The 23,721-nt window shown below is 47.0% G+C and overlaps 1 protein-coding gene across 9 annotated transcripts in view; it reads left to right on the top strand.

Annotated features, from left to right (window-relative positions):
* Window positions 1–339: 339 nt before the first annotated feature.
* The window catches only part of FHOD3 (formin homology 2 domain containing 3), a 493,523-nt gene continuing 470,141 nt past the window's right edge, over window positions 340–23,721 (top strand). For 5 of the 9 annotated variants that reach the window (XM_074383566.1, XM_074383565.1, XM_074383564.1 and 2 more), the window contains exon 1: window positions 341–654. In XM_074383566.1, the coding sequence (XP_074239667.1) occupies window positions 490–654 (165 nt within the window). In that variant the 5' untranslated portion in view covers window positions 341–489. Of the gene's footprint in view, window positions 655–23,721 lie in introns of all 9 variants that reach the window. The other 4 variants (XM_074383563.1, XM_074383562.1, XM_039463510.2 and 1 more) reach the window with 2 other exon arrangements.

Here is a 23,721-nt window from a genome sequence, read left to right as displayed (position 1 = left end):
AAGAAGTCAGAGGGCCGCCAGTCTCCCCGCCGTCCCTCGCCCCCCAATCGCCCCCTACAAGTTGGTCCTACAAGGCTTGGAGGGGTGCAGCTCGGCCCAGGGCCGCGGGGCGCACGTGCAGCCAAGTGAGCCCGCTGGGCCCTCCGCCCCGCCGCCGCAGCCTCCGGCCTTTGGCGCAGGGCTGCGGATGCTGTGCGGGCCATCTCCCTTGCACTTTCCCGGCGGCGGTCCAGTGGGTCCGGGCGGCCGGGGGCAGGGGACCAGGAGGAGGGGAGGAGCCGGAGGAAGAGGGGAAGGAGGGGGGCGCAGGCCCCGCCCCCGCCCCGCCCCCCGCGGCCGGAGCCCGGGCTGAAGCCCGGCGCGCCTGAGCCTGCGAGCCCGCGAGCCAGCGAGCGGCGGCTGCGGCCTCCCCTGCGCGCAGCTACCCGGGCGTCCCGGCCCGCGGCCCCGCTAACCCCGGGGCCCGCGCCCCCGCGGCAGGGATGCATCATGGCCACGCTGGCTTGCCGGGTGCAGTTCTTGGACGACACGGACCCTTTCAACAGCACCAACTTCCCCGAGCCCAGCCGGCCGCCGCTGTTCACGTTCCGCGAGGACCTCGCGCTCGGCACCCAGCTGGCGGGGGTCCATCGGCTGCTGCGGGCACCGCACAAGGTACGGCCGGCGGGGTGGGCTGGGCTCCCTGGACGCAGCCCCTGCCGCGGTGCGCGCCGGGGTGGGAGCGCCAAGGGCCAGGGCTTCGCGGGCTCCCTGGGCTGGCTTGGGCTGGGCGCGGCCCCGGGTGACCGTCGCTCGAGGCAGACCCCCCTCCCGGTTAGACAGAGGAGCCCGGGGTACTCGCTGGCTGGCGCAGGACCCTCCGGGGCGGGCGGGAAGGACAGCCAGAGCCGGGGGCGGGCGTGGCAGAGCAGGTGCCGAGCCGGCTCGAGGCGGGATGGAGAAAGCTCCCGGGCGCGGCGCCGTTAGCTCTGTCGGGTGGGCGGGGTGGGGCTCGGACGCGGGCAGTCGGCCCCCGCACTCGGGCGGGCACCAAGCGGGGCGCGGGAAGAAGCGGGGTCCCACGGGACTCACGCCCCTTGGAGGAGAGCCCTGAGCAATGGCCGGGACAAAACCTCTCTCAGGCTTCTGGGGCCGCGGCGGGCGGCCACGCGACCTTCGCGACAAAGCACGCTTCCCGGGGACACCGCCTCCTCCTTCCCCCCGGGGCGCCGCCGAGGACGCCGGCCACGCACTGCGATATCGCTCAGGGTATCCCCCTTTTCTTCCGAGAAGCAGGTGGCCTTGGGAACCTTGGAGGAGCAGTCGCTGTGGGAGGAGGGGCGGGGGCGCGGAGGGGCGGCACGCTCACAAAGCCTCAGCCTGGCAGCCCGAAATGAGTGTCCCCTGGGAAGAAAGACTTCTTAGTCTGCCAGTTAGAGAGGTTTCTTTAAAAAAAAAAAAAAAAAAGCTTTTGCAGGACAGGCCTCTTGCAAAGCATTTGTTGCAAAGAGCTGGGTATTGAAAGCTAATCATTTAGTTACCAGGAAAACCCTTCCTCCCACTGAAAACAGATTGAATGCAGCTTGCAGAATTACCTTCCCAGTATGTTTTCTGCCTAAGATTCATATCAAAGCTTGGAGATGATTTATTTTTTGATGATCAACATTGACACATATTTGAAAGAGATAAGCGTTGATGCCCAAAATAACAAAATTGATTTTTAAAAAATTCCTCGGATTTCTGTATGATGTTGACCTGCTTTGCAAGTAGAGGAGGAGCTTGTGTGAAGGAGCTGGTGGACTTTGGCAGTGGTGGTTTCCTCTCTATTAGTGTACCAGCGCTTCCTTCCTCTACATAATTAGTAACGTTTTTAGGAATAAGGAATGGGACATTTCCATCTCATTCTCTCCTGCTTGGTTCAGGATGGATACAGTCATGGAAACCTCTCTGGCCACAAAAGCACATTTGATTGAGAGACACAGGGTCATCATCATCCAGAGTGATGTATTCTGGATTTAGCTGATCAGAATCACTTGTAAATTATTTGGTTCTCCTCAATTAGTTGATTCAGTGAAAAGTTTTCAAAGACCTTCTTCTACATCGTGATTATTCGGGCCATTACAGCCTCTGATTACAGTGATCTTTTGTTGAAACCACCGAAGGTTCAGAATTGTGGTCCTGTCTGACCTTGAAGTGGTTTCCTTGGATTTCAAGCCTTGTATACATGGTTGACCTTTCAAGCCCGGAGCTGCAGTATGTTTTCATGTTTCGGTGGAACAGCCCCACAGTCTTGATCCTGGTTTGATAGGAGGAAATCCTGATGCTTCCCCACTGCCCGCTCCTCCTCACCCACAACTGGAAGCCCCAGCAGAGCAGTTGCACTGGCTTGCAGAACTTTCTAAGGTGTCCTTGTGGGATGAAAAGAACCACACAAGGTTCTACAGAGACCCTTGACCTTTGTTTTGGGGGCCAGCCAACCTCAGTCTCAGAATCTTTTGCCCAGAGACAACTCCCCACCCCCACCCAGTGTATTTAGATGTCTGGCAGTTTTTCCCATCTACAGTGGAGTGAGCAACTGACTTTATTGATGAGGGTTCTGTAACGCAGAAGTCAGGGCATTTATGTGCCTAGGTATACATTCATATTGTTAAGATGATAATAATTTCCATCAGAGAATCTTAAAATTGGATGATCCACCTGTGATAGAAACAGCTGAAGAGTTTCAAGCACTTGGCATAGTGTATTCCCCACCCAGACTCTCAATGCATGCTTTCCTTTAATACCACACAGCTCCTTGAAGTAGGGACTTTGATTGTCCCTATTTTAGAGATGAGGAAAGTGAGGCTGAGTGACTAAATAAGCCAGTTTTTGTGCTGGAAGTGGAGAACCGAGATTCAGACCAGCCCTGTGTGACTCAGGGCATCAGTGCTGTTCTGTTCTGGCAACCAGGTATATGGCTGTGGACAGAAACCAGGCCTCCTGAGCTTCTGTTCCATTAACTGGAGGGGTTCACCCCACCACCTTCAAGGGCCAAACACATTTAGACCTGGGGACAGGTGAATGTTATAAGTGACTAAGAGCCTTGAAGCAGAATTCCTGACCTGACAAAATTCAGAGTCAGGGGTGGAAATGAGTAAGTTATCAACTGTCCTTTGAATTAGCTATTGGGGGGTTTGTTGGGGGAGTGGGTGAACTATAAACCTAGGACCCTGCCACTGGTGAGGCTTTTTGGACCACAAGGCATGCTTCTTCTAGGTCCCACAGAGCCTGGTCTTTACAAGAAGTGGAGTTCTATGCAGGGAGCACATTCTCAGTGGTACAAAGAGGGCAGAAGCATAAGTGTAGGACAGGCAGACACTCTGCGTGGTCTCAGCTTCCCTGCACATTCAAGACCCTGACAGAGTCAACTTTTTTTTTTTCTTTTCTTGAGACAGGGTCTCACTCTGTCACCCAGGCTGGAGAGCAGTGGTGAGATCATGGCTCACTGTAGCCTTGACCTCCCTGGGCTCAGGTGATCCTCCCACCTCAACCTCCCTTGTTGCTGGGACTATAGGCATGCATCACCACACGTGGCTAATTTTTGTATTTTTTGTAGACATGCGGTTTTACTGTATTACCCAGACTGATCTTGAATTCCTGAGTTCAAAGTAATCTGCCTGCCTCTGCCTCCCAAAGTGCTGGGATTACAGGTGTGAGCCTTGGTGCCCGGCTGGGAGTAAACTTTTGACTGAAGTAGGTCACACATACAAAAAGTGTACAGGGTGAGAGTGTGCAGTTGGGTGAATTTTCTTAAAGTAAATGTACCTGTGTAAGCAGTGCTGAGAAGGCCCCCTCAGAGGGTCCTAATTTTTAAAACTCTTCCTAAGGATTCTCCTGTGCTGTCAGCCTTTGAACTGGACAAGCTGTCAGGCCTTTTCTGGCTGAAACTTGAGTGTGGACATCTTTTCTGAACCTCAAGATATATTAATTTAGTTCATGTCTGCGGACTCCATTAGAAGTTGGAGTTGTTCATTTAGGAAAATTGTCATCTCACTCAAAAATAAGAGATTGTGCTTATTATGCTTTATCATTTTTTATTTCTTAAACTGACACATTATTAAAAAAAACAACCCTCATTCCAGGGAATATGATTAAATAAACATTAGTTTTGTAACAAAAGGTTCAAAACAGGTGCTGTATTCTCATTGGGGAGATGTTCATTTTGGTGGTTATATTTTCTACATTGGGGTAAGTAAGGCATTTAGTTTTTGTTTTCAAATGCTGCAACAGTAGGTGTTTATTTCTGGCTTAATATTTTTAAAGAAAAATGGTAATTATAGGAGTTCTAATTAAAAAAAAATACCTCTGCAGTAGCATTCATAGAATGATAGACCTTTTAAAGCTTAAAATGTGTTTGGATTGATTTATGCCACTGTCATTTAATGATATAAGGATTCTTTTTTCTTTTTTCACTTTGATAGACAGCACTGGAACTGTAGAATACTTTTACGCTTTTTTAGTGTACATGTTAAGATGACAACTATTACTTAATGATTTAATTTGGGAAATGTTTTGTTGCCCACAGTGAGCTGGACAGAGTGGGGTTATAGTAGCTGTCATGTCCTAGGCATTTGCCTGAGCTGGGAACCATGCTAGAGGGATATCATCTCACCAAGCATGGCTACCCCAGGGCCAATTACTAATACTGTTGCAACTCATAGAAGGAGAGACCAAGATTGGAAGGAAGTCACCGGGTCACACAAGTGAGAAGTTCTAAGTTGGCATTTGACAGCAGGTCTAAGCTCTTAAAGACTTCACTTTTGTGTCCTGAATGTTCTCCTTCCGGGCAGGCTGTCCACATTTCAGCATGTCTCCTCTCACTGGATTAGCCTTGAGTGTACTGTGTTCATTCCTTTCTCACTGCCTTTGTCTTTGTGGTTGCCTTGCTGCCTCAGCTATTCCATCTGTAAACAGCCGATTGCAGTGAGGATTAGAATCTAGCTACTCCAGGTGTGAGCTGTGTGTCACCTGGGCTCTATTAGAAATGCACACACTCAGGCCTCTCCTGACCTGCTGAATCAGAACGTGCATTTCACCAAGATGCCCTGGTGATTTTTGTGCACACTATAGTCTGAAGAGCATAGATTACACGTGATTTAGGTCAGGGTCTCAGTACATAGAGTTTCTCACTGTCTCTCCTGTTCTCAGATAAATTCCCTGAGGAAGAAGACCTAGCTGTTCAGTTCTCTGGTGTTTCCCTCAAAGCTGAGAAGTGCTAAGATAGAATGTGCACTAAGTTGATTGATTGGTGTTAGTTTTAGAACACAAATCCACTGGTATTATTGCACTAATGAATTTCCACCTTAATCCTCTTAAGGGATGCATCTGTTTGCTACATTACATTAAGATTTTTAAAATATGAGATCATTAGTAAACTTGGCAAATGTGTTGTGTCATAGCATCTTAGGACAACACTGTTTAAGAATGTTGTATGAACTGCTAAGAGTGTCTCGTGTAAGCAGAGTTGAATCTGACTCCACTGTAATTAGCTCAGTTGGTTGGAGCCTCGCTATTGAGATCAGGATCATAGGATTGAACCCTTCATGGGTCAGTTGGCTTTGTTTCATGCATGGCCACAGACCACATTGGTAACCTAGCCAGACATCCAGCAGGTGCTGTCATGGCCCCTTGCAAGGATCTGGGTGGAATAGACTGGCGTCAATCTTTGGGGAGGAAGGGGTTGCTATGTATCCCTTATGCTAATGCTGGAGCTTATTCTGGAGGCTACACTGTAGGCCTCAATGTATAGCTTTATTTATCCTCACAACAACTCTAGCAGGCAGGCAGATGAGGAATCCCCAATTAATAGATGGGGAAACTAAGGCACAGGTGGTTAAGCAGGTTGCCTAAGGCTATACTGTGTTTAAGTGAAAGAGCTAAGATTTAAGGTCATCTTTTTTTTTCCCCCTCCAAATCCTGTTGCTAACTGTGTCCCATTATTAGAAAACCAGCAGAGCACATGCTCTCTGTGTGGGTGGGGGTGGGGTAGGGTTGACTGCGTTGCCCTTGCGTGCGGCTGCCTGTCACAGTGCTGTGATTTAAGTGGTTGTACTCTGGTAAGTCCTCCCAGGGTTGATGCTCTGTGCGTATGCCTTTTGTCCTGTGTACAACCTGAGTTCCTCTGGAAAACCACAGGACTGCCATTGCCCTCCCACTCTGGACTCTGAAATGTTAGTTCTTAATAGTGTCTACTTGAAAACTGATTAACATGCTGAGGCCACCTCAGGAACAGCACTCCCCCGCCCTCCTTTTCTCTCCATAGTTTTTTTCTCTCTGAAGATGATACTTTTGAACACTTGGAAACTTTTCTATCTTCAGAGGACAGCAATCACCTGCTCCAGGCAATCACTTCATCTCTCAATGACACTGCTGTTGCCTATGGCTGGTTTAGAGGCATAGCTGGGTCCTCCTTTGCCGGCCATTTTCAGAATCTTGGGTTTGTCAGCATCTGCTCCATTACAGAGAAAATTAGAAGTTTTTCGGAGGTAGAAGGGGAGCTGGGGGACCATTTCTGAACTTTGTTCAGAACTAAGTTAGAAAGAATGGGGAAAATTAAGTTACAGTGAATGTTAAGCTTTGCCACAGGGATGCAATCAGCAAAATCCTGATTGCAAGAAATTACAGTTTCTCCAACAGATAAATTGCAAAAGAAAGAAAAAGATGGAAGGAAACCTTAGATAAAAAGAGACTGAAGAGATACAATCAAGGGGAATATGTGGCTGTGATTGAATGCTGATTCAAATACACCGTAAATAAATATTTGAGATTACTTGAGCATTTCAGCAGTGATATTTAATATTAAAATTATTAATTTTAGGGTGTGATAATAGTATTGTGGTTAGGTTTAAATAAGAGTTTAAATCTTTCAGAAGGACATACTGAAATTATATGATGTCTAGAATTCGCTTCACAGTAATTCAGGATAAGAGACAAGTAGGTGAGTCAGCATATAGGTGGAACAGGATAGACTGAGTTAAAGCTGGATTATAGGCATGTGGGGAGGGTCATGATAGTGCTTTCTATGCTTGTTCATATGCTGACATATTTTTATAAAAGAGCTAAAAAAAATTGGGTTGCAATTCCAAGAGTCCCTTTGGGATCAGAGCTCTTTCATTAAGCATTACTGTTTGATCTGAGTGCGTTTTCTATGGCTGAGATGGCTAACCATCAGTGGATTCTTTTTTTCATACTTCCATTGATACTTTGCTTCCTACTCTGATTGTTGTGTTCTTCTTAGGATCTTAGAAAAACAAGTGTAGGTCGTCTGTCTTTTAATGTTCAGGGTGTCTTTCTAGGCTCAATCAATTCCCATGATGAAGTAAACAATTGTCAGTTACATAAAGTATTAGCTTAGTAAGGGAAATGCTGAGATAGAGATATTGTACCTATGGTTTCTGTATAGGCTCCTAAATTTTTATCACTGAACTATGAAGTTACTAAGGCTATAATAAATGATACTGGTATATAAAAGGCACTCAGCTTCCCAGTGGCTGTTGATGCCCATGACATGCTTGCATAGCCACACTGGGGTGTTGCCCAGATCCCAGTGAGCCAGCTCTGCCTCTACCTTCAGTATGCCTCAGAAGGGTATCTCAGTTTACAGTGAATGGCAGTGATGCTGTAATGTACCTGAAAATGTAAGTTGATTGAATACCTTTGTACCCGTATAATTACAGTAAATGTTGATTTCCTATGGTCAGATAAACTTATTTATGGATCAACTATTGAGGAGGGAGGAAGAACAATTATTTTTTAAAAAATTACCACCAATCAGCAAAAATATGTTTCTGTTTTTAGAAACACATAGTAAAAAATGGAATCTACATTGTATCTATTTACAAACTAGAAACACCCAACTCCTCTTCACCAGTTAGTTTTGTAATCTAAAAATTAAAATGTTAGACTCCAAGGAAAAACATTGAGAGTTTAATGTTAGAAAAGAAAATCTTAAAGTTTTTGATCAAGTTGAAAAAAGAGAAAATGTTAAACAACTCGCAGTTCAATATAGAACGCTATTCCTAGACTTGGCAAAATTGAAACAAATTAGTTTGTCATTGAATATCTTTAACATTCTTGAAAAAGAGAAAACAAAGAAGGAAACTCCTTTGGTGCTGAGATGCCTCGTCATGCACTGATTTTTATAGCAGAGAATGAAATGCCAGCGCTGTAACCACAGTGTGTGGGACAAGCCCAAGATTTTTTTAAGTTCTCAGAATAGAAGATAACCAAAGCATCTTCTGACTGCTTGATCAGAGCCAAAGAGTGGCTTGGGGTGTATAGCAAATGAGTTGATGGGCAAATGCTACCAATTTGCGTGGCTGGTCACTGACAGGCTGGAGACTCTGAGTGGGGTTCCTTGGGGGAGAGAATGAGGAGGAGGATCCCTATTGCTAAACCAGAGTCACACAAAGCCTGCAGCCAATCACTGGCCACAATTTTGACCAAAGAGGTTTATACCAAATGCATTTTATATAACGTTCACACCTGTTTGGTTTTATTTATGATTTGAGGTCACCTTCCTCAACCCTCCCAGAGTCAGTGAAAATGAGCATGTGGTTGGTGACACTGGGACTGAGATAATTGGTTGACAGAATGCTGTCCCCATCCTATGTCTGTATGTGACTAAATGAAAGCAAAACGAAATATTGTTAAGTGCGCTACACCCTAGAAACCTAGCTTTTAACCCTTCTGAACAATAAGGAGGAAACTTATCTCTGGGAGACTTAGTGGCTGTGGTCCTCTGATTTCATGACATATGTGCTTGCAGCTGGAAGGGCATGGGTGCTGGAGCCCTTGGGAGAACAGCCGACAGAGGGGGCATTTGCAGTGTCCAAGTGGTGGGGATTGTGGAGGGCTTGGAGCACAGTCTACACTGACGCCTCTGAGATGCATCACTTCCCCAGCCTTGAGTGTGTTTCTGGGCTCTGGGATCCATTGTCTGTCTAGGGGTTTGTGTGCTGACATTGCACTGCTTTGGTTACTGTAGTTTACAGTAAGTCTTGATGATGTCTGGTGAGGTGGAGGCTTCCTGCTTGCCTTAGAACATAGCCATTAATAGAAAGAGAGGAAAAGTTAAAACCAGTTGTGGTCCATTCAGTGATCTTAATGTAGAAGAACAGGCTAGCCAACCAGCCAAATAGGAAAGAGACATTTAAAAAATGAGAGTCAGGTCATATCACTGCTCTAAACCTCCCTTAGCCCTACTGCCATTCAGAGCAAACTCCAATTGGTCCACTTCTCCATGAGGGCAGAATTTTTCGTTTTGTTTTTGCTTTTTTGTAAATCTGTTTTGTTTACTGGTGTAGCTCAAGACCCTAGAACAGTGTCTGGCACATAGTAATTGTATAGTAAATATTTGCTGAGTGAGTGGATAACCATGCTTTAAAGCTAGAATGGAGAAAGAATAGTCTGCTCATCTCAGCCATCTCCTTGCAGAAGTCCCTTGTGTAAAGCCTCTGCCAGAAGCGCCTTCTAGCTTCTTCTTGTATCATAGTGACCAGTTTCTCCCCAGCCTTCAAGTGTAGCCTTTCCCATTTTTGAGATTTGTGTGTATGTATATCTATATATCTATATCTATATCTATATCTATATCTATATCTATCTATCTATATATATATATACATGTATGTATGTATTTTTGAGACAGAATCTTGCTCTGTCACCCAGGCGGGAGTGCAGTGGCACAAACTCTGCTAACTGCAACTTCTGCCTCCCAGGTTCAAGCAATTCCCCTGCCTCAGCCTCCCAACTAGCTGGGATTACAGGCACGCACCACCATGGTTGGCTAGTTTTTATATTTTTAGTAGAGACAGGGTTTTACCATATTGGCCAGGTTGGTCTTGAACTCCTGACCTTGTGATCTGCCCGCCTCTGCCTCCCAAAGTGCTGGGATTACAAGTGTGAGCCACTGCGCCCGGCCTGAGCTTTGTTTTTTAGAAGACCAATTCTCCCTAATTTGTACTTGGAAAGATGGGTCCTCATATCCCCACTTATGGGGATGGACATGGCCCTTGAAAATTAACTGGTTATGTTCAAAAGGATGGAAATAGGGTAGATAAGCCACAAGAACCATAACCCCAGGGTTTGGTCATGGAGTGATCGGTGACCTACAATCTGCAGAAAGTGTCTAGAGGGGCCTGCTGGAAGTGCCATACCTGTTACCTTCCCCTGTGGTGGCAGAAGTAAAGAGCTGGTTTATGCCCATGAGAAAGATGTGTAATATGGACTGTTTTTACTACTCAGATCAGCATGTGTTTATTGATGTGCATTTGCCTTGTACTCTAAAGCATCTTCGCACTGTAGCTCCATGCAGCTGTCCACTTAGTGTGTGTGGAATCAGGATGACGCTGCTGGAGAGAGGTTACTACTGACAAAGCTAGATTCAGGGAAGGAAAGACTGACAAACAAGGATTCCTCCCTTATGCAACAAAGCATCTGTTCCCATCACAGAATGAACACATGGATACATTTGGAGACTGCAGAAAAGCACATTGAAGAAATACAAATCACTTTTCTCCTACCCAAAGGGAACCACTCTTAACACTTTTGTGTCTTTACAGAATTTTAAAATCTATTCATAATAATATCGGAATACTTTCCCAAGTCATTAAATATTCTTGGAGCACATCATCTTTAATGACAGTTTGGTAATCCAGTCTATGTATGTACCACGATCCATGTAGCCGTTGTTCCCAGGTTCCATGAGGGAAAGTGCTCTTTCTTCTTGAATATTAAATTTTTTCATGCTTGGTACTTCATACATATTCATTAAATGAGTGCATGAAAGATTAAACTATTGGAAATTTAGGTAGTTGCCAGTAAGGAAAATACAGATAGTGTTGTAATACATACTTGCAGAAAAATAATTTTTTTCCCATATTTGATTGCTTCGTTAAGATGAGTTCTCAATGTTTAGTTGCTGAGTTAAACAATGAAGATTTCCTCTTGGATGGGAGCAGTTTCCCTCACTTTAAGCATTGGAGTTAGCTGGAAAGATGGTCTCTAAATCTGTGTGGGTCAGGTGAAGAACCAGGTCAAGTTATGAAGCCCAGCTCCAACCTGACTTCTTCCTTTCTCTCTACAGCTGGTGTCACCTCCAAGAGTGACACTTGAACTTGGAATACCACCAGGTGCCATTCAGAGATGATTGTTTATAGATGTTTAACCCTGAATAAATTACGTGTATGTATCCCATTGCCTCAACTATTTTGAAGAACAAAACCCATTCTAGGCTTTCCTGGCCATCCTCCAGACATATGCAGGCTGTGCACTGAGCACCTTTGGACCCAGGACACTGTGGGCCTCACTTTATCCTGTGGCTGCGTCCCTCCATCAGATGTAAAGCCCCAGTAGCAGGAAGCACATTAACTTATCTTTCATTTCAGAGTTCCTAGGTCAGAGTCTGATACATAGTAAGCCCCAACAAATATATTTTTTTGAATATTTGAAAGAATATTAAGTGGAAAAAGTGCAGTATATGTTAATATACATGATGATTGCAACAACAGGAAAGAGTCTGCAGGGTAGACCTTCAGCCTTCAGATCCCTAATCCATCGCCATGATTTGTGGATGTTATAACCCCGCCTCCGACACACACACACCCACACACATGCTTCAGGTGAGTGTGGAAGAACCAACTCTTCAATGTGTCAAAAACTTGTTTCCAGCCTTCTTCCCACTGAGTCCACGCTGGGTCCTCCAAAGGAAAGTCCAGCTTGCAAGGAAGCCTCATGTTGGCAAGAGAAGGCAGACTGTCCTGGATGGTGTGGACATGCCTGGGGGCTCTCATGGGTGGGGTGGGTATCAGGGTCTCCTCTTATGGAGGGAGACCATGTCGGACTTAATGACTGCAGTCCATGACAGGGAAGAACCAGCTTGTGAGCCATGTGCTCTCACCTGCACTGTTCCCAAGCCTTGTTTTCTGTTTCTGCCCATGTGAGCCAAGGGGAAGAGCATTGTGAGCTTGTGTGAGGGGCAGGGTCCCCGAGGCAAGTGTGGCCACAGTGGCTGCAGCAGCTCTGATTGGTGAGAAATTCCAAGAAGGTGGTTCTCAGGAGAAAGGAATGGTGGCCGCAGAGTCCAACTGCCCTTCTTCCCACACCTGGAAATTCTGCCTTTTGCCAACTATGGAGGCTCTAAGTAGGAGATTTTATTTCAGGTGATGGCACTCACCTTGGAGGGATCTGTGACTCATTCCTGTATCACTTTGTAGCTTCAGGCTGCAGGAGGGCTCAGGCAGGCTTCTGACCGCAGCTTCCATGAATCACCCGGGCCCAGCAGTCCTGGAGCGGCTAACGTCTGAGCTGCCAGTGCCCGGAAGTGGGAGAGGTTATCCAGTCTTCCTGTGGCTCCTCCATCCAAGCTCAGCAGCACCATGTGTCTGGGAGCAGGGAAAGGGGAGCCGTTGGGCAGTCCTGTCCAGAACAATAGTCAAGGATACGAGTGGTTTTTTTGTTCCCAGAACTGAGTGCATTTTTGTGGACAGTGATTCATTACAGAATACGCCAGTCCTAGAACCACAGCACGTCTGTGCAGTTTACCAGGCACTGGGACATAGGTTAGCCCAGCTGGTCCTCATGCAACCCGGAAAGAGGGTGAGTGGGGCATTGGGGCCTCCATCTCAAAGGTAAGAAAACGAAAATCAGGATGGTTCATAACAAATGCACAGTAACCACCCCTCACAGGGTGAAAAAAAGAACTCAGCACACAGCTTCCGTTGTTCAGGCCGAGCTCCCTGTCTCCATCTGTCAGAGATAAGCCTGAAGGATGTGTGTTGACACCCAGAGAAGTGTGCAGAGTGAACACAATCAGAGAAAAATGTAAGCAGAGTTGACGTGACATTAAATGGTACAAGTTGGTGCTTAGTTTTACACAGGCTGGGGAGTAGAGCTTGGCTAAACGGGAACCTTTGCTTCTATCAATGCTACTGATCCCAGGAATGTGAAAATGATCTCTTTTATTACGATGATGGAGAAATAAGGCATACACATGATGCAAAGCGAAGAAACAACTGAAGGCAGCATATGACTCATGTCAAAGTGTGACACAGGCCTGTGGGGCTATGGAAGTGTCAACTTGGGAAAAATCCACGTGCACTACATGGCCTGGAAGGCCTTGTGGAGAAGGAGGGTGGGGTTTGAGTAGGTGAAAGGGAGGCAAAGGGCACCTGGTGCAGGTGAGACACAGATAGGATGTGGGAGTCAGGATCAGGCTCGAAGGCTCTGGGTGGGCGAGGATCGCTCCCCGGAGGGAGGTGACCCACAGCAGTGGGCCCGAGGGCTAAGCTGACGTGGACTTGACTGGGGAGCTGGGGCTGTTGTCAATGACTACAAACTGAATCAAAAATTACTTTCATCTCACGTCATAGAAACATGACAGAAAAGGAAAGGAACAGGAAAGACAGATGGGAAGAAAATAATTACAAAAAAGGTGAGAAAAAGAGAAATGGGGCAAAGAAGAAAGGAGATGGATGGATGGGCCATCACTGAAAGGCTACTATGTAGATAGCATGTGAGGAGGAAAGGAGACAGGGACAAGCCACAGGCACAGGATGAGTCTGGGCAGGGAGGGTGGGAACCCTGCTGGTCACAGTCCCAGCCACTGCTAATTCCTGGTGAGCTGATTATCAAGTGTTAGCCAGCGAGGGCTTTCAATGTGACCCTTTCTGGGAGCTTTTCCTTCTTCCTCCCTTTCACAGATGTTCATGGGTGTCTGCTTGATGTCAGACTCTATTGGTTCACAGAGTAACACAAATCAATGACACTAAGGGCTGGCTCTACGTCAGACAGACCTGAGCTCCACATTTTTTCTGACATCTTCAGACAGTAGCACCTCCCTCATGGGCTGTTGTGGAGGACACAAAGTCCTCATGTTTTTTGTATGTCACAGGAGCATGCATGGCCTCCAGCCCCAGCTGCGAAATGGTGGGCCGTGTTCCTTTCCCAGCATCGTAGTCCCTTCCCTGCAGCTGTGTTATGAGATCTCCTCTCACCATCCCCATAGGATGTGGGAGTCAGGATCAGGCTCCCCAGAGGGAGGTGATCCACAGCGGTGGGCCCGAGGGCTAAGCTGACATGTGGGCTTGACTGGGGAGCTGGGGCTGTTGTCAATGACCACAAACTGAATCAAAAATTACTTTCATCTCACGTCATAGAAACACCTACACCCCCACCACAGTGTCCCCACTCCCAGTGTGGGTCCTCATCTTTGACTACAAAGACAATGCAGATCACTCAGAGGCAGCCCTGGACCCTGCCTGCCTGAACCTCCACCTGCATCCACATGTCCTGCCCTGCCCTTCTTGCTGATGGGGGGAGGGGACAGGTATGCCCCTTCTCTTGGCCATGCCCAGCCCTTTTCCATGGTGTCTTCACCTTCTCCTCCCCTCTGGGGTCCTCGTATTACCATTTAGGTGGTCTAAGACCTGTTTTTTTCCAGAAAATCCCTCCTCCCTAGCCCTGGGCCCAGCTGTCTTTCTTCTGCTCTTCATCCCTCAAGCCTCCCAGAGCCATTTAAGTGTGCCCCCTGTCTTACCGTCCCTTTCCATTCCCTCCCAGCTCTTGTCCCTGCTGCAATTAAACTACTCTTGCTGAGGTACTTGTCCTTAAATCTAGCAGACACTTTTCCATCCTTGACTGATATCATCTCCTAGCCGCAGTCGCTGTTTCTGATGGTTCCCTCTGAGGAGCGCCTGCTGCTCTGCTTGTTGGTGTGATAGGCACCTGCCCTTGCTAGTCCTTCTCAATCTTTCTGTTCCCTCTGGCATTTTGAATGTTGGCCTTTCTCAGGTTTCTGTCTGAAGAATATACTTCCTCCTCAGAGTCACCCTCTTTTTCCTGGGTGGCTTTGAGAGGGCTTTCTGATGACCCCCTAGTTCATAGCTGTGGCTCAGCTCTCTCTCTGGGCTCTGAGGCCAAATACCCAGCTGCCCTTTGGACAGCATCTCCCAGGTGTCCCACAGATGCTGAATCTGCCCCACATCTAAATCAGATCTTGTCATCTTCCCACAGACCCACACAGCCTCAGTGAGGAGCATTGCCAGCCAGTGGCCCACTCCTGCCTCTGTCAGAACCACATTCTGTTGATTATCCTGCCTCTTGGAGTCTACCTGTTTCTCCCTGTGGTCCGTGTATAGGCCATGGCATGTAGAAAGTGCTCAATAATATTTATTGAATGAATGGAAAATAAGATAATGTTTGGGAAAGTATCAGTCACATGAGGATTGCTCAGAAAATGTGGGTGCCTATGTTAGTTGTCTGTGGCTGTGAATAAATCACCCCAAATGTAGTGGCTTCAAACAGTCATGTTTGTTGTCTCTCAGGGTTTCCTTGGGCCAGGAATTTGGAAGCAGTTCCTTGGGTGGTTCTGGCTCAGGGTCTGTCATTAGGCTGCAGCTGGATTGTGCCTGGGCCTGGTATCATCTCAGAGACGTCTTCAGTCATGTGGCCAGTGCCTGGACTGGGAAGTGCCAATAGCTAGGAGCTCTCTGGGCAGCTCTCTTCATCTCTCAGTGGTCTTTCCCCAAGGCCTCTCTAGCATGGTGTCCTCAGGGTAGGTGGACTTCTTACATGGCAGCTCCAGGCTCCAAAGAGAGAGGGCCAGGCAGGTGCCTGCTCACCTTTTCTAGCCACATGTTCTCACTGTAGTCCACTCGTTAGAAGTGAGTCACCAGGACTGGCCCTCATTCAAGGGCAGGGGGAATTAGACATCATTGTTTTATGGGAGAATTGCCAAAGAATTTGTGAACCTAAAAAAAACATTGTATTTGGTAAAATTCACTTTTATTTTTGGTGTACAGTCCTATGAGTTTTCATATACGCGTAAGTTTTTGTAACTGCCACCACTACCAGGACACAGAACAATTCCAGCAACCTAAAGAATTCTCTTGGGCCACCCTTTTGTAGTCATGCATCCTCAGAGGCCACTGATCTGTTTTCTCTCCATATATTTTTCTTTCTCCAGAATGCTATATAAATAGAATCATTTTGTATGCAGCCTTTTGAGACGCTTCTTCACTCTGCACAGTGCCCTTGAGACCCAGGTTGCTGGGTGCTTGAGTAGTTCCTTCCCCTTTATTGTGGAGCAGTTTCCCACAGTATGGGTGTCCCACAGTTTGTTCATTCATTCACGCACTGAAGGACACCTGGGTTGTTTCTGGTTTTTGGTGATTAGGAATAAAGCTGCTCTAAACATTTGCATAGAGATTTTGTGTGAACATAAGTTTTCATTTTTCTCTGGTAAATACCTAGATTCCTTATTCAGCAGGTAATTACCTGGTTCTCTCCTTAGCAGGACAGTCAGGAGGTTTCTTTTTTGGCCAGTTATTCTTTGTCAGAAAAATTTGTCTCTCTTTTTTTTTTTTTGAGGCAGAGTCTCACTCTTTTGTCCAGGCTGGAGTGCAGTGGCATGATTATGGCTCACTGCAGCCTGGACCTCCTGGGCTAAAAAAATCCTCCTGTCTTAGCCTCCCAAGTAGCCGGGACTACAGGCATGAGCCACTGAACTTGGGCTGTCAGAAGAATTTGTTATTTGGGTCTCTGAATTTCAGATGATAAGCACCTTTTAAAACATTGCCCACAAAAAGGTCATTCATTGAGGCATCCTTGTTTGTGGCCGTTTGACTGTTCTTAATTCTTACGCCCCCCAAAGCCCTGTTGTGGATGAATTGTGAAGTAAAGTACTGGCATTCCCTACCTCATGGCCTCATCATTCTGGGCTCTGATGTCACCTAGCCCTGGCTCAAAACCCTCATTTCACAACTTTACACAGGGACAAAGCCTATGATAGGGCTGTGTGGAACCACTTCTCAAACCCCATGGAGCACAAATCACCAGCCATTTTATCAATTAGCAAAATGGTGTAAACAGGCAAAGCAGAAAGTGGCACTGGAGAAATTAGAGTGTGAAAGGTGCCCTGTGATCCCTGCACACAGAGGTGATGTGAGCAGTAATGGAGAAACGTGGCCATGTGTGTGGCTTTCTCTGTCACATCAGAAAATAGAGCTTTGAAGGAAGAGGTAGTGGGAACGATGGGAGGAGCCCAGATATTTAAGCAGTTCAGAGGGTAGAGCATTAGATATGTGGTTTTTGAATGAACTTTGTCTTCTCTTTGCTGAGGGAAAGTAAGGATTCCAAGGTTGCCAAGGCCTCCAGGTGGCCTTCCAAGGAGTTCCCTCATCAGGGCGTCTTGTACTTTCAATGTGTGCAGCCTGGGGACCTCGCTGAAATGCAAAACTAGAGCCCACTTTTCAGTTCTGTTTCTATTCTGCCTCCCTGTCTAGGGATCCTGACTTTCCTTAGGATATTAGAGTACATTAGGTCAAGGCCTGAATGGGGGAGATCTCTGTGCTCCAAGTGCCTTTAAGAATTGTGGATGTTAGCACTTGCATTCTCGAGGAACACACAAGGAAGTTAAATGTGCAGTCATGCTTGATCTCTGAGGAAGTCTTTCACTGACTCACAGAGCAGAACTAAGTCAGGTTCTCTGCAGAGCACTTGGAAATCGGAGAAGAATAAAGCACGGGCCTTGTCTTCAGGAACTGATAGGTCATGATGGTTCAGGCTGGCCTGGTCTCTTAACCTACTCTCCTAATAGGCATCACTTTATTTCTATGAAAACTGCATTCAGAGTTCCAAATAGTCGAATCATATTGAACTTTTGAAAGACACCTGTGGGTAAGGTGGGGACTGTGTTTTTGCAGGAAATTGTGACTGGCTTATGTTTAGTGAGTTTCACTAGAAACTAGTTTACATAGAGATGCTGAGGACATTGTCCTCAGTCTCTCTCCATTTCTAGGCCTTTCCTTTTCTCAGCTTGCCTCCTTGGCCACCCAAGAGCTCTGGATCCCAGATCTGCTCCCTGTAACCAAAGTCTTTCCCCTCTGATATGATACCCTCACCCCAAGACTCTCGATTCTCTTATCCCACACACTGTGCAGAAGCGTTTATCAGGTTCCCTTTTGGATGAAAGTGGGGGCTTCTGCAGAGGACATGTGGGGATTAAGGGGACCTGTGGGGCTCTGGAACATCCTGAGATTTTGAACATGGCTTGTAATGTTAAAGTTTGTGAACAGTGCTTTGGTTAAAGGCCTGGCCTCATAGCAGCAATGAGGGAGGACTTAGATCAAAGCCCAGAACCTGTGTGCTCACTGCTCACACACACACCCTATCGCTTCTTCCAGCAGCCTGCCTTGCACCAGGCCTGGAGAGAGGAACCCAGATCTGTGATGTTCCAGTGAACCCTGGCAGTGCTGAGTACTCAGGCAGAATATCCCATCATGTCTGCTCATAGCCCCGACTTTTGAAAATATAATTTTGGTTTCTTGATTGGTGTCTGTGACTCCTGCTTGGTGAGCCCTCATGAGTGCTGCCATCTGCTAGGCCCTGAAGTGGCAGCTCTCTGCCCACTGCTGCCACTGCATGCACCGTTCTGTGGCTGAGACAGCCATGAGTAAGACCAGAGCTAATCCTCAGGGAGCAGGAGTGGAGAAGGAGGGGCGGCCCCAGGCCTGAGATTTCTTTGTCTCAGGGCTCTGGTATCTTTAAGCCTCTTTTCTTCCCTCCCTCTTTTGGAGAGCCATTACTCTCATTAAAAAAAAGAAAAATTCCTTGACTGGCCTGGTCCCTAAAGCAGAGCACACCAGCTCCATTAAATTAACATATGTAGTTCTGCGAAGTCTAAACAGTTTAAATTTCATCATTCTAGGCAGTATTTGTTGGCTTGCCAAAGCAGGGAAAATCTGTTCAGGAACAAGAAGTTTAGTCCCCTGCGTGCCTAGAGTGGTGCTTTGCTTCTGCCTCCTGGGGTGTGTAGGGAGCAAACTGGAACTCCTCAAGAGGGTGTACCGCATTTCACCAGCATTTGTTCACCAGCAAAAAGGGCATTGCCTAAATTCTATTGCATGAGTCACTGGGGTTAAAAGTCCATCAGATGGATAGCAGAGTCACCTCTTGTCCTTTTGAGCTGTCTATATATATTCCAAAATATATCTTGGTCATTTTGATTGGTCATTATTGATAGAAGGATCTTTGGTATTATTAGTGTTTTAGTTCTATTACAAAGATGTATGCACATGTATATTCATTGCAGCACTGTTTACAATAGCAAAAACCTGGAACCAACCCAAATGCCCATCGATGATAGACTGGACAAGGAAAATGTGGCACATATACACCTGGAATACTATGCAAGCATAAAAAACGATGAGTTTGTGTCCTTTGTAGGGACATGGATGAATCTGAAAACCATCATTCTCAGCAAACTGGCACAAAACAGAAAATCAAACACTGCATGATCTCACTCACAGTTCTCCATGAGAACACGTGGACACAGGGAAGGGAGCATCACACACTGGGGTCTGTTGAGGGGGTAGGGGATAGACAGTGGGGGGTGGGTAGGGATGCTGGGGAGGAATAACATGGGAAGAAATGCCAGATATAGGTGATGGGGGATGTAGGCAGCAAACCACATTGCCATGCATGTACATATGCAAGAGTCCTGAATGATCTGCACATGTATCCTAGAACCTAAAGTACAATTTAAAAAAAGTTTATGATCAGTTTACATAGGGCTCACAGTAATCAGTAGCTTGAAGATGGACCCAATCAGACAAACTATATAAGGCCACCCCAGTGCCCCTTGTTCTGCAGCTCTGTTCCTTTTAGCGGTGGCCTTCACTTTTTAAGACTGAGTTCCTGGTTTATCTTTCTGGAATCAATAGCTGTCAAAAAGCTGGGTGATACCCTCAAAGTCCATTGCTCCTGAACCTGAGTAATTAGCTGGGGTGTTCATTCTTTTGTTCACTCAACACGTTTTCATTGAGTACCTGCTAAGCACTGGATTCTCTTAAGCATTGGAGAAATAATAGTGAACAAAACAGGCAGAAATCCTGATCTTCAGGGAGCTTAGATTCCAGTGGGAGAGATGCAAGAGAGATTGTAAAATGAATTGGCAAGGTATGTGCTATGTTGGAAGGTGACCAGTGCCCGTCTCCCTTGGCCTAAGTTTCCTCATCTGCAAAATGAGAAAATGGGACCACACCTCCAGTGTTCCTTCCTTCCTTCCAGCTCTTCTCGAGATTTCCTATAATTTTTTTGCATCACTTCATAAGGAAATCCAGTGGTCTCTCTTACCTGCAGATATTACCTCCAGATGTTCTTTTTTTTTTTTTTTGAGATGGAGTTTTGATCTTGTTTCCCAAGCTGGAGTGCAACGGCACTGTGTCAGCTCACTGCAACCTCTGTCTCCTGGATTCAGGTGATTCTCCTGCCTCAGCCTCCCAAGTAGCTAGGATTACAGGTGCCTGCCACCATGCTTGGCTAATTTTTGTATTTTTAGTAGAGATGGGGTTTCATCATGTTGGCCAGGCTGGTCTCGAACTCCTGATTTCAGGTGATCTGCCTACCTCGGCCTCCCAAAGTGCTGGGATTACAGGCATGAGCCACTGCCCCTGGCCTCCTGCAGATATTCTTAATGAGAATACAGAAATGTTTTCAACAGTTTGGTTCTGCGTCTTTCTTCTGGTGACAGTGATTGTGTCTCCCTAGGTGCACAGTGGGATGTAGTGTCATCCAGTCTATTTAGGATGAGGCCAGGGTCCATCTGTGCTAATGTGGACTTACTGAGCCCAGTGCTCCCATGTGTGGGCTATAGGAAGATGGGAAGGTAAATAATGAGATGGAGGCCTCCTCTCTGTAGTGTATATGAGGGTTGACAGGATTGGGGAGATGGGAGGGACCCAGTTCTTCTCAGGACACAGCTCAGCTTGCACAACTTCTGGATAATGGGGCTGTGGAGTGATTTCTGCTTTTTTTCTCTCCTGGCTCAGAGCTTTCTGCAAGTGGGATTACTGCTGCTCTTTAGTAATATGCATTGCACTTTTGGAGTATATAGAATGTTGCTTTGCCCTGGGTTTAAATCAATTAATGAGCACCCACCAAATGCCAGTCACTGGGCCAGGTGCACGGGATGTGAGGAAGAAGGAGTAGCAGACAGTTCTTTGGGGCCCTTGCAGTTGGCTGGTTGGGGGACTGGCTGGTGCTTGAGAGCAGTGACCAGGGCCATGAGCCCTGTGCGTGGTGCTGTTTGTAGCAACTGGAGAAACAAGTGGAGAATATGCCAGGATTGGGGGTGGGGGGACACTTCCCATCCACAGAGGAGAGGACTTGCTTTCTGTTTCCTGCATTCACTCTGCTCAGTCCCATGAGTCATGAGGAGGGCATGGGGCAGGTGATGTCCTGTGCTCTCAGATGCCTCCTCTGTTGGAATGCTGAGAGACAGGGAAGGCTTGCTGTCCATGTGACAACAACCAGAGGCAGGGCCACCAGCCTCTAGGACACTATCTCTTGGTGGCTTTGGAGTATGAATTTGTGTGGTTGGTAGCTGGGATGGGGTGTGAATGTGACTTCTCTCACCTCCCTCTCTGGCTGAGCAACCAGCAGAGCCATTGAGGTTGAGGGTGGGTGGAAGAGTGGGAGAAATTGGGGTAGAGGATCACTGTGAGCAGGTGCCAGGTCCTGAGGTGAGGTGTGAGGAGGAGTGGGAGAGCTGGATGGCACAGCCCTAGAATGTGGAAGAGCAACAGGAGGCTTGGAGATGGCCCCTTTGGCCCTATGGTGCACTGAACCAGGAGATCAGGCCAGAGGACAGTCGCCTCCTCTCAAGAGGGTTATGGGGGAGGAATGTTCTTGGGCATCTCCAGAAGAGCAGTAAGTCGCCCATTTTCTTTGCTGTTGAATCTCAGGTAAGACCCCTCCTGTTGTTGGAATGGGTGAAGGGGTAAGGCGGGAGTAGGTGGCACCAGTAGGCAGCTGGGGCAATCCTGTAGCCTGTGGACCCAAAAGAAAGAGCAGGTTTGGGGGCTGGGGATGGTAGGTTCCATGGGAGATTGGGGCATAGTGGGTTGGAGCTGCAGGGTCCAGCCAGTTATTCCTTCTGCTGCTGCTCATCCTCCTGCACCTGGAAACTAGTGCCCCTTCATAAAGCATGAAACATTCTTAGCTGCTAGTGACCTGGTGATATCCCTTCTGTCTGGTCTTGCCCCCGCCAGCTGTCCACCTTAGCTCCTCACATTCCTGGCTGCTTCATGCCTGCTAGCTTTGTCATCCCTCTACCTCCTCCTCCCCACTTCCCCTCGCAGGATCATCCTCATCTTAACAGATCTGGCATTGATTAACTCATTTGTTCATTCCACTGACACTTATTGCTGCCTGTTGAGTGCCAGGAGTGGCTGCTGGGCACTGCCACCTGCCAACCCCCAGGCTGGAGGGTGATCTCATGGATACCCCTTTGGCTGTTTGTTCTGTGCAGTGTAGCAGCATGGGCTTCGGATCTTATGGACACACTTGCGATCTCTCTGAGCTTCAGTTTCTGCATCTGTAAGGTGGGGATGATAACGCCTGCTAGAGAGGGTGGCTGCAAGCCTGACATGCTCTGACTCGGGAATCATCTAGCCCAGGACTTGGCCCACTCAGAAAGGAGGCACCGGCTGCCACCGCTCCTCCTGTGTGTGGGAGTCTGACAGGGGAAATTGGAAACACAAAGGCCAGCAATGGGGAACACTGTCGAATTCCTCCATGTAACACCAGGGCAAAGAAGACATTTGCTTTTCTGGTTTTTTTTTTTTTTTGTTTGTTTTTTTGTTGTTGTTGTTTTTTAAGGCTGTGCTAGATGGGAATATCTGTAAGGCAAGAGTGCAGATCTTGAGGAGAGACTTCAAATAGCATCTTTTACTCACCAAACGCAGCACATATTCTGGAATGCTGTGGCCCTTGCTAGTTCGGGGGTCATTGCCCCAGGCACATCAGGCATCAGGATGCCTTTCCCCATCCCTTCCCATATTCCCAGGGTTTCCTTGTGGTTGGATGATGTGAAGCACTTCATCCCAGAGACAGAGGGCTTCTCACCAGACTACCTTTCAGTTCTCAGCTCAGCTCAACACTGTTCTCTCCAGGGCACAAATTGCCAAGGCCACAGAAGGTAGGGAGTCAGCAGCAGGAATTAAAGCTCTCTCTCCTTGTTCCCACCCATCTAATCTTACCTCTTTTCCTCAGGCTTCACTCAATCCTACCTCTTTCTCAAGGCCACCCTCAACTGCTTCAGTGTGATGCCCACAGGGGCACAAAGCCCCATCAGCTTTTTGCTGTAAAGTACTAGTTTATGGTAGACCAGTACTTCTGAAAACCACTAGAAGAAGCTGAGTAGACTCTAAATAATATGTAAGAAGACATTTAAACAGCTAGCCAGAACTTATGGGGTCAAGACCCTGAAAAAAAGAAAAATTATTTGAAATGATCCCAGCATTCTTTGATGATTTCCCCTTTGAGGAATGTGTTGATTCATAAGTAGCAAAGACTGCTTTAAAGTTACAGTATTCCCACAAGGATAGACAAATAGATCAGTGGAACAGCATAGAATCCCAAAGCATACTCAGACACATGCAGTGGGACAAGATTTGTCCTTTCAGTAAATGGTACTAGGCCAGTTGGGTATCCACATGGAAATAAATGAATCTTGACCCTTATCCTGCAGTAGGTACAAAACTCAATTCCAGATGATTCATCAAATTAAAGGTGAAAGGTAAAACAATAAAGCCCCTAGAAGATAACAAAGGAAAACATATTTACAACTTTGAGAAGGCAAAGATTTCAATACAGGATAGGAAAATGCTAGCCATAAGGGAATAAATAAGATAATTTGGAGTACAT

This window comes from Saimiri boliviensis, chromosome 13, assembly GCF_048565385.1.
Source record: "Saimiri boliviensis isolate mSaiBol1 chromosome 13, mSaiBol1.pri, whole genome shotgun sequence".
NCBI classification, from domain to species: domain Eukaryota; kingdom Metazoa; phylum Chordata; class Mammalia; order Primates; family Cebidae; genus Saimiri; species Saimiri boliviensis.
The sequence above is the reverse complement of the archived record's forward strand: the minus strand, read 5'-3'. Positions and strand labels throughout refer to the sequence as shown.